The sequence below is a fragment of the Hippopotamus amphibius genome, chromosome 3, assembly GCF_030028045.1.
Source record: "Hippopotamus amphibius kiboko isolate mHipAmp2 chromosome 3, mHipAmp2.hap2, whole genome shotgun sequence".
NCBI classification, from domain to species: Eukaryota; Metazoa; Chordata; class Mammalia; order Artiodactyla; family Hippopotamidae; genus Hippopotamus; species Hippopotamus amphibius.
In genome coordinates, this window is record NC_080188.1 from 121816051 (window position 1) to 121827435 (window position 11385).

Here is an 11385-nt window from a genome sequence, read left to right on the forward strand (position 1 = left end):
ATGGAAAAGCAACAAACTGTAAGCACATTTCTGGTCCTTTTTTCCAAACTAAACAGTCTACCCTGAAGATATCAGCCATTCCATGCCTCCCTCCATCCCCATTATACCCAATTGTTCAGTTGCCCTATGCTTTATTCAAAGCTACCCAGTGGATGGGCACTTCAGGTATGTTTCTAATCACTGGCTTTTACAAACAATGCTGCAGTGAACACCTTGTGCGTATGTCTTTTTGTATTTTTGCCAGTGTATCTTTGGGAAAATCCCTAGAAGTTGAATGGCTGAGCTAAACGGTTTTTCTGTGTGTCATTTGCAAGGTGCTGTCAAATCCCCTCCATAGGGATTGAACCACAAGATCTGAACTTTAACAATGTGCAAAAATGAGTAGGAAGACACAGCACCCCATTTAACACCTACCTGGTGACCAGTCAAGGTTCCCATTGCTCTACCCAAGGAACAGGCCTGGATAGATCACACACAGGAACACCCAGGCCCTGGGAATCCTGAAAGGAGCTAAAAATCTCCATTGTGTTTACTTTGGCTCAAATAACACTTTAACAGGTAGCTTATTCATCTCAGGCTGAGCAGGTGCTCTGAGCGGTCTTTTGTGTCTTTTTTGAGAGCTAAGACACTGAAAAGTTATTTCTTTCCATGTTTGATTGGGTAGACAAAATATTTCAAGGCATGGATCCTATGGAGGTATTATATCAGATGTCAGCAAGTGAACATTATTCAATTCAGTGGTTTAATAATCCTGGTGATTTTTCTTTACAAATGGAAGGCAAACTAACATGCTTAAGTTGCATTCAGTCTCTTACTCACTCAATGGACATGAATTGAACCCTCTTTGTCCCTCTCTACTCCAACTTCTAGGGCAGAAAAAAAGACCTGCACAACCTGCAGGCTGAATCTAGTACACAGCTGTTTCAGGTTTGGTTCATATTACATTTTGTGAAGAAGAAAAAAATACTTGCTAATAGTTAAATTAGGATACTTTACATAAATAGCCAGACTTCTGCCTTCTCTTGAAAACTTGGTCAACCAGGCTGTTTTCCAGCATGGTAGTCACCGGTTGGAGCTAAGCAGAGGCTGCCCCCACGGGTAGGGCATACACTGCCTGCCCCATATCCACAATGCCTGTCCAGCCCTTCCATTCATTGGGATTGCCTCCTGGGCCATGAGTTTGTGAGAAGTGCCCTAGACTGTTATCTCCCTGAAGATAAGGACCACCTGCGTCTTAGTCAACTTTGATTTTCCAGCATCTAACACAGACCCCAGCACACCGGGTGCTCCATATATGTTTGCTGGATGATAAGAAGCACCTTGTGGATGCATGCACCACATTTCTTCCAATAGTGAAATTCTGCAAGTGTAATACTACTCTAGCCTAGATTTTTTATGCAGATTGGCATCATAAGTGCCCCCAATCTGTGCCATCTGTCCCACTAACTAAAGCCACTCACTCATAGGTCACTGGGCTTCTCCTCAAGTCTTCACATTGCCATTTGAACTCTTTTCCTCCTAGCAATCTCCTCTCTGACTGAGAACAGCAATGCGCATCTCATGAACTTGCTAGGAAGACCACACGAGATCACAAATGTCAAGCATGGCCCCTAGCATTTACTTTTATCACATTACTACCAGCGTCTTATCTTCAAGTTGGCAAGTCTCCCCATTCTTAGTTAGTCCAGTGCAGCTGAGTTTGCTTTTGCAGCAAAGCCCCAAGGAAGAGATTACAGTAGAAACCTCTGTATTCTGAGAATTTTCTACGTGCACACCCCTAGGACACCAATGGAGGTAAAGATTTTATCGACAGGTTCATATTTCTTTTCAGATCCATTGGTGGCCAAAAGGGGGCAATTAGGGCAGCTCAGAGCATATATAACTAAGAGCTCTTGGCCTCCACTGCATACTCTTTCCTGAGTAATCACAGCCCGGAAAGAAACATGAAGTGGCTTGGGATCCTAGGGCTGCTGGCCCTCTCAGAGTGCCTAGTCATGTAAGTACAGTGATTGAAAGTGTCATCACCTCTCTATCTGTGTTTTCCTTGTCCTCTTATTCTTTTACCTATCAGAGTTACAAGGAAGTATACTCATTCCCTGACAGTCTGAAAGAGCAACCCACACTGACTTCTGAGTACCTTGCCATGGGCACCGAGGGACCCAAGGGTCTTGGGGTGGGCCTGCAGAGTTGCACAACTCTGGGGTTGCCAGTCACATCATGACCTATGAGAAAATGGCCCTCCTTCGAATTGTTCAGTGCACAACACCTGCAACTGTAAATGTGATCCAGTGGAAGAGCACTTCTGTATTTGCTTCTAGGTCTTCTCTTTGCTCTCTCTCCATTTCTGTGTGAATGTGTCTGTGTCTTCATCTCTGTATCTCTCTCTTTTATCTCTCCATCTCTTTGGCTGTCTCTGCGCATACAGAAATCTCTGAGTTTTCTCTTCCTCTTTTGACTCTTCCTTGCTTCTCTAGCCTCTTCAGTTCCTTATTTATACCATATCTCCTGGCTTCCTCTCTCACCCCTCTCTTCTGCTTGTGCCCTGGAGAAAGATCAGGAAGGCTACTTCTAGGCTGTTTTACCTCTAACAAGGAGAGTGACCACAGCCTAGTCACAAACTTCTTGCATTTCAAATCCCTCTGCTGTAAAAAGAATATAATGATCCCCCTTCTACCTCTTTCCCAAAGCTTCTTTGAAAAAGATACAGTGGGATGGCAATGGCAAAGGTAATGGCTGTCATTGGTGAGACTTCCTACATGTCAGGTCCAGGATATCCATCATCTCACTTAATACCCACCACATTCTATGTGGAGTTGGGAGTTATTATATTCCACCTTTTTACCAATGGGGAAACTGAGACTCCAAATGGTCATATGTCTTACCCAAGATTACATAACAGAACCAGTATTCAAACCGAGGTCTTTGCCCTGCTCTTTACATGGCAGCCTGATAATAACATGACACTCATAAAAATGCTGGGAAAATACATTACAGTGCAAAGACTGACATTCATACAATAACATGGACAGCTGATTGCTGCCCCTTCTTTGTTTCCTTTTCCCAATGCTTGGTGAAAGAATCCCCTTAAAGAAGATCAAGACCTTGCAAGAAACTTTCAGGGAGAAAAACATGCTGACACATTTCTTGGAGGAGGACACTGATGACAGGTCCCAGAATGCCACTGATGACCCAAAAATGTTTCTTCACCCCATGAGGAACCACCAGAATGTGAGTGTCTTGGAAGGATGCCACTCCCCAGTGTCCCCTGGTGCTCTGGACAAGCACTGGGGTTCACCTGGAGGGGCCAGGCTAGATGTTGGGATGGGGTTCCTGCAAGAAGCAGAACCATGGTGGAACAAGGACCCAGAGAAGAAGGCACTCTCATCCTGAGCTCTGGGTCTGTGGTGACTGGGCCCAGCAATGACCAGGGAGCAGGTAAATATCCATTTCTGTGCCAAAGATATGTCATTAGTGTGAGAGAGGTTGTTCTATCCGAACTAACTGAGCCATGGAGTTACAGGTGAAAGGTAAGCCATGTCTGATCAAAAGATAAAGCCAACCACACATCACGTTTGAAACCCCAGACAGAGGAAGCTCAGCCTCCACAGATCCAAGAAGGATGCAGAAAATGTTACTGAGCCCTATGGGGTGGGACACCATAAAAATTGAACACTATGGTTATTGCTATTGATTTTAAGAAAAGGTCTAATCTATTCTTCAAGAATGCATAGGACAGGCTGAGTGATAGGCAAGAGTAAATACATGTCCAGTAGAAGGACCACCTGCGTGGTGTTAATAGGCCATGTTCGGAGGTTAGAGGAAGTGGCCTGGGGTGACCGAAGGCGGCCACCTAGAGAAGGAAACACTCAGGCTGAACCTTGAAGGGGAGACTGGAGAGCTTCTCAGATGAAGGCATCCAGACTTACCTGGAGGTCCGGTGGTTGACTCTTTGCTAAAACTGCACTGATCTATGTTCGATCCCTGGTTGGGAAATAATATAGCACATGGGGAAAAAAATTAAATGAAGGCACTGGTCTGAGCAGAGGCTGTGAGCTGAGGTGGTTGGAAAGTGATTTCAGGAGACATGGGACACATGGACAGAGGCAGCATTCCAAGAATGGAAGCTGGTCAAGGCAGCCAGGTCTGCCCTAACCACCTCTCCCTGGGTCCCGTAGATGATCTACTTCGGAATCATCACCATTGGAACCCCCCCTCAGGAATTCAGGGTTGTCTTTGACACAGGCTCCTCTGACTTGTGGGTGACCTCCGACGTCTGCTCCAGTCCGCCCTGCTGTGAGTACCTGCCGCTGACCCCCACACCCACACATCTTATACTCACTCTTCCACCCACCCATCCTTGGCACTGAGGGCCACTTATCTCTTGTGTCTGCAGCTACAAGCAAGCTCTTCAACCCTCGCTTGTCCAGAACCTTCAAACGTACAACACATCTCTTCAACCTCAATTACCTCACTGGGACACTTCTTGGATCTCTTTGCTATGACACCGTTCAGGTAACTGGAAACCAGAAGCTGAGTCAGGACTGTCCCTGGGAGCTACTGCTCCTTATAAAACACATGCAGGACCATGTGGGAGGCCCCGTCTTTCCCAAAGTCCCCTAGTGACTGGCCCCCGCATTGCAATACGTCCCTGGGGAGAGAGCGCCTCTGCTGACATGCAAACTCCCAGAATGGCTAACCCTGAGACTGGCTTGGGGTGTGGATCTGCAGCTCCTTTGCCCATGAGCAGCTCAAGGTTCATTTTGCTGGAAGCAGGGAGAGAGAGGGAAAAAGACCCCACTTTTCTGTTCTCAGCATTTGTTGGGCACTTTCATGGAAATAACGTGTTTAATCCGGCAATAACCCCACAGAGCAAGACTATGATTTTCTCCATTATACAGAAGAGGGAACTGAGGTGTAGAGAGCCAGGGCCATGGCAAGGTCAGGTATCTGGTAAGCAGTGAAGCTGGGCTGGCCAGTTAAGATTCATGCAGGTGTGGGGTATTTGGGAGAGAGAATAATACTGATCTTGGGCTCCTGGGGGAAGCCGAGGTCTTCGGGCATCTGGGCAGGAAGAGCAGGGACCAGAGGAGTGGCCTGATAAATTGGTCCTCACTCTAGGGGGCTTTTGAGAGTCCAATAAAATCTATGGCCTGCCCCCAACAAGCAGTCTGAGTACTCTCTCTCTCTCTGTATCTCTTCTTCTGTCTGTCTCTCTGTCTCTGTCTCTGTCTCTGTGTCTCTGTCTCTGTCTCTCTCTCTCTCTCTCAGGCACACACATCCCCAAAAACATGTTTCCCAGGTGGAATTTTCATAAAAAGTCTGGCAGCAACATTGTATACTGGGCTTCTGTGTTACTGGGCAGGTGCAGAATCCACAGTGCATTGCAACGAATTCAGTCCATTTCTGTCATCTGATCATACTGATGCCAAGCACAAGACTACCCTGCTCTATACTCATTTTGTCCTCAAGTGGGAACAATTAGGTCCTGTCCTGAGCCTCAGTTCGCCCACCTTTACAGAAAGCAAGAGGCCAATATGACTCCCTTCAGATGGTGTCTGCAGGAAGATCAGGTGTTGGTTAAAACCCACAGCCCTGCACAAAGTGGTGGAACCTGAATTCCTGTCCCAGCTTGGTCTATCCATCTGAGGTCCACCCAGGACACAGCCAGGCCTCAGGTTTTCTCTGTGGCCATCATGGCATCTCCAGCCCAGCCCAGTCCCAGCCCCACTTCCCAAACCTTTATGTGGGAACCCTCTCCTCTCCCTCAGATCGGGAACCTTACCATCTACCGCCAGGCATTTGGCCTGATTGAGAAACAAGTACGGTTGGATCATGCACCCTTTGATGGTATCCTGGGCCTGGGCTACCCCAGACTCACCCAAGAAAGTATCACCCCCATCTTCGACAACTTGAAGACACGAGGCCTCATTTCTCAGCCTGTCTTTGCCTTCTACTTGAGCAAGTAAGTCTGAGCTGGACAAGCAAGCACTCTTTCTAAATCACCTTTAAGATCCTCTCAGTTGCATGAAACATTATAGACCATCTGACCCAGAAGTTTCCTGAGAGACTGTCTAACCCACCATAACTATGTCCTCTGGGCCACATCTGGCCCTGCCACTGGTTTCTCTAAACAAAGTTTTATTGGAAAACAACCATGCTCATGGGCTCAAGGGCAGCGGCTGGTGCATGGGGATAGATGGAAGAGGGAGAGCAATGGAAGGTGTCAGAATACAGGTGGAGGAAAAGACAACAGGATTTGCTGATAGATTTGATATGGAAGGAAGAAGAGGGATGGCGGGAATGTTTACTTCCTCGCTAACATTTTGCCGGGAGCCCAGGACCAGCTACACAATTGACAGGTACCAGTGCAAAATGAAAATGTAGGACCTCCTGTTCAAAAAGTATTAGGAATTTCAAGACAGGGATAGCAGAGGCTTGGGCCCCTCCTGAGAGTGGGGTCCCATGAATGGCACAGGTCACAGGCCCATGAAGCCAACACTGAATTAGGCTGAACCCAATCCCTTAGTGACTGCTAGCCTCGGCTTTTCTGAAAAACAACAGGCTACACAAAGGGGAGGCCAGACCCCTCGAGCCTGGTGGCTCTGAGGGTATCTCTGAGCACTCTGGTTGCTGGAGGAGACCAGGCTCTCTTCAGAAGGGTGAGTGGTTGGAGCCTGGACAGGCTGCCTGGCTTTGAACCTTTTCTGTGCCATTTATTAGTGAGTGACTGGCCTTTGTTGGGTAATTAATCCCTCCATGCCTCAATATTCACATCTGTAAAATGGGGACCATACTATTGCCTCCAATGGGGGGATAAGCACAGCCCTCAGACAGTGAGTGGCATTAGTCTCCAACAAGCAGCCCTCCTTCTTCCTTCTCTCCTCAGCTGGAAGGAGAATGGCAGCGTGGTGATGTTTGGCGGGGTAGACCACAGCTACCACAGAGGAGAGCTCAAGTGGATACCAGTGTCCGAAACCCACTTCTGGCAGATAACTATCAACCGGTAAGCTTCTTGCTCTAAGAGTCACCCCTAGTTTAACTCCCACACGTGTACACGGACAAATGCAGACACACACAAATACGCACAAAGACTCACAGTCACACAAAGAGACGTACGCTCCACACACAAAGACACACATATAAACACACACATAGACACCTATAAACACACACATTGGCACATATATATACATCCACAGGAACACAGATATACACACAACCACACAGACACACACAGGACCCATGGGATCACAATCAACCCAGGCCTCCTACCCAGGGCCCTGACCAGGGTCCTGAACAAGGTCCTGAGGGCAGTGTGTAGCCTGGGAGGCCTGCACCCACTGCGCTTTGAGGCAGGTGGCATGGTTTGAGGACCATAAAGTGCAAGGAAGAGAGGATCAGGGAGAAATTCACCAGCATAAACAGTTGTCATAAGATGACCAACTGTCCAGGGCTACCAGGGACTGAGGAGTTCGTATTACACAAAACCACTAGCTTAAAAACAGGGAAAGTCCTGGACAAACTGGGAAAACTGGTCTCCTAATGGAGAAGCTTACCAGCAATGGAGACAACCTGGCTGCATTCTTGAGACCTGAAAACAACTCATACAAAGAGACACGCCCCCTACCCATTGCCACCCACACCCATATACTGGGCACACAGTGGGACAGGGGCTGTGACAGAGAGAATAAGGAAGCTGGTATCCAGGAGTGGCTTGAGAACAAGGGGCAGTAATTGATGGAATTCTGTGTGATAACCTCAGACAGGAGCTTACGGGTCCTTTGGAGGCTCCCTGGGATAGATTTGGCATCGCCTGGCCAGTGGTCTCAGTGTCTGAGCCAAATGAGGGGGCCATGCTGGGATACAACTTCTCCCAGGGCAGCCTGTTTTCCCCCCCTCAACACTATGAGCATCTGCTTCCCCAGAGAATGTCTATCTTCACTGTGTGGTTTGACCCATTGCTGGTCAGACACCAGACATAGGATTCTGATTATCCCTCATTGATTTCTTCATTCCATTCATTCATTCACTCAACAATCATACATTGTGAATCCACTGGGTGCTGGGCATTAGTTGCACTGACCATACAACTTGCTCTTACATCAGGTGAGACAGACATATATGAAATGAGTCACACACATAATGAACTACCACTTTGGTATTTGCTACAAATGAGGAAGAGTCTACACAGAGTGACCAAGACAGGAGCCTGATTTAGTGTGGGGGAGGACATTCCTGAAAAAGTAACATTTAAGCTTGAACCTGGAAGGAGAGGATAAATTAGCTAGACAAAGGGGATGGGGGTCTTCTACAAAGGGGGACCAGCATGTGCCAAGGCCCTGAGGCACAAAAGAGCCTGGTGCATTCAAGAAATGAAAGGAAGTCCAAGAAGGTTACATGACCAGAGCAAAGGAAAACAGAGTCAAGGCATGAGTTGAAGGGATGTTTTGGAGACAGTCAGGGAGGGGGGCAATCATGGGGGAGACCTCACAGTAATCCTGGTGCCCACTTTGTCCCACTGTCTCTCAGCATCTCCATGGATGGAATGGCTATTGCTTGTTTCAACAGCTGCCAGGCTATTGTAGATACCGGGACATCGTTTATAGTTGGCCCAACTAGACATATCATCACCATCCAGAAGCTCATCAAGGCCATACCTTTTGGTCAAAAGGTGAAGGGACATGCTACAGGGTTGATCTGGGGCTCTCCACACACCAGGGATCAGCTGGGCCAACCTCTCTCTGCTTTCTCTAACAGTACGTGGTTCCATATTGCAACATCACTCAACTTCCTACCTTCAGCGTCAACATCAACGGCTCTGACTACCCAGTGCCCCCTAAAGCCTACATTTGGAAGGTGAGGGACCAACCATGGGGGCTAGTTCTTAAATTTGGGATGGTCAGGAACTATCAGGAATCTTTGGGCTGCTGCTACAGAGAGGGGGCCCTCTGCAGGCCGAGGCACACCCCTCCAGATGATGCTGAGTACCTGTGGTTGGTCCAGTGCCTCCCACAAAACGAATCACTTGAGAGTAGAGGGCAGACTGGACATCCATCATCCTGGGATAAATGGAGACACCACCCCATGCCAGCATGGTGTGAGGCACAAGGAGAGGGGAACACTAAGGGCCTCTGCCCTCAAAGAGCCTCAGTTCCACCAAAGCCCTTACATGGAAGAACACAGAAAGTCAGCTCAAGCAATCCCTGAAATAGGCCAAGTGGCCAGTGGGGCTGGCTGGGGACAGTCTCAGGGTGTTGTCCCACCATCATGATTAACAGTCTCCCTTCCCATCTCAAAAGGGTTCTGGTGGGTTATCAAATACATAGTTCCCCTTTCCTCAGCTGTAATTTCTCCTTGCTAAGCCCCAGGTTCCCCCTCTGTGAGTTGGGCTACCAGACCCCTCTGTGGGGAGGTTGGATGCTCACGTGAGTAAAGGGTGCACAGTGACTGCACAGCCCCAGCACAGGGTTGAGGCTTCATGTCAGCTCCCTGTGGGACTTCAGAGGAGGCTGATGGGCTCAAAGAAGGCTTTGAGGAAGAGAAGGAATTTCAGTACTTCCAAACCCCCAGCCTCTTGGAGGCATGAGGAGGCCTGCTTGGGTTGAGGCAAATATATACTGGTCTCCTGCAAATGGCACCCCAGGGGCTGTGCCAAGTGGTGCGAAGTGCATATTAGGGGTGATGAGGGCTACAGACAAGGGTAGCAACAGGGTAAGTCACACAACCCAACCTAGAGTGGCCAAGGGACGGTGAGTGTGGGTCCAGGAAGTCTTTCTAAACAGGTAGAGCACAGTCTTAAAGAAAAAGGAGGGGAAGAGGGGGAAGAAAAGGCATTCTCTGCAGAGGAAACACCAAGCAGGGGTCAGAAGGAAACAAATAGAGGTACTACAGGCTTTTCTTGTCCTTTTTTTATTATTATTCTATTGAAGTATAGTTGATTTACAATGTTGAGTTACTTTCTGCCGTACAGAAAATTGACTTTTCCTTATTCTTTTCCATTACGGTTTTTCAAGGGATACTGAATATATTTCGCTGTGCTATACAGGAGGATCTTGTTGTTTATCCATCCTCTTTATAGTAGCTTGTATCTGCTAATCCCAACCTCCAATACTTCCCTCCCCCACCCCTGTCCATCAGGGCGACCACATGTCTTGGCCATTCTTGTTGTTGGATGGGCACAACCCTTCCTCTTCTAACAAAGCCACTTGGTTCTTACTAAATAAGGGACATAAACCTGAGAAGCTGCCATCTCTGGATAATGAGAGGGGTAGCAGGTAAGCACTCATGTTGACAGGGATGTATTGCCTTCTCCCTCAGAGTCCTGAGAGCGTCTGCTTCAGCAGCTTTCGAGATCACCCAGAGCAATCAAGACACCAGGGGACCTGGATCCTTGGTGACGTCTTCCTGAGACTGTATTTCTCAGTTTATGATCGAGGAAACAACAGGATTGGCCTGGCTCCTGCAGTGTAAATGCTCGGGCTGCGTCAGGAATTAATCAGACCCACTCCAAGCACACAGTCATTCATACATAGGGCACTCCCACCCAGGGATGGTGGTGGACTGTGTATGGGGCTCTGCAAAGCTCTATTCTCAGTAAAGAATAAAGGATTCCATTCCCAATGGTGCTAATACGAATGGGTGCCTCACTTTGGGTTGGGGAGATGATTCATAATCTGGCAGGATCTAGAACCTCGTGTGAACCACTAGTGAGAGGAGCCCAACTCCAACTGGCTTCAAGGAAAGGGGAGACTTTGGGGAACGATACTGGGGATCTGGGCACAGACAGCAGAGCAAATCCACATATCTCAGTGAATGGACCCAAGAAATCAGAAGCCATCAGCTCACCTTTCTCTCCCTTCCTCTTTCCCTTCTCTCATCTTTGGTTCCCTTAGCCTGACAGCTTTCTTCCTGCAGGCTTCTACACAAATATCCCCAAGGGGTCTAACCCATAAGGAAAGAAGCTCAGAAAACATCAGGGTACCAGGGAGGGCTCTGGTTGATCCACCTCAGATCAGGTGTCCAGCCCTGGATAAACAATCCTGGCTGGGGTTATGGAGGATTATGATTGGCTTTACTTGGTTACTTGTCCCTGCCCAACATGATTGACACTTTCCTCCACCATCAGTGGACTGGGGCTGGGGGGAGGCAGTCTGAAAGGAAGTGGCAGTAGGATGTGTTACACCATGGAAGACATAGTGACGCAAACACCAACTCCATCACCTCCTCACTTATAGGGATAATAAGGGGTAATAAAAATAGATTCTTTTCTTCCCATCTCAAAGGACTTTTGTCAATGGCCTTCTCTTCCAGGGAAGTTCATGGTGAGTCCCTTCAATCTAAGGTAGCTCCCCATGTCCCCACAGCACAATCAGCACCTCTCTGCCA

The 11385-nt window shown here is 48.1% G+C and overlaps 1 protein-coding gene across 1 annotated transcript; it reads left to right on the forward strand.

Moving 5' to 3' along the window:
• The first annotated feature begins 1943 nt into the window (after nt 1-1943).
• LOC130848773 (pregnancy-associated glycoprotein 2-like) lies at nt 1944-10470 on the forward strand. Its single transcript, XM_057727171.1, has 9 exons — nt 1944-1996; nt 3078-3228; nt 4176-4293; nt 4394-4512; nt 5769-5962; nt 6887-7003; nt 8530-8671; nt 8758-8856; nt 10318-10470. Exons 1-9 carry the CDS (start codon nt 1944-1946, stop codon nt 10468-10470), a joined length of 1146 nt encoding a protein of 381 aa, XP_057583154.1.
• The last annotated feature ends 915 nt before the right edge of the window (nt 10471-11385 follow it).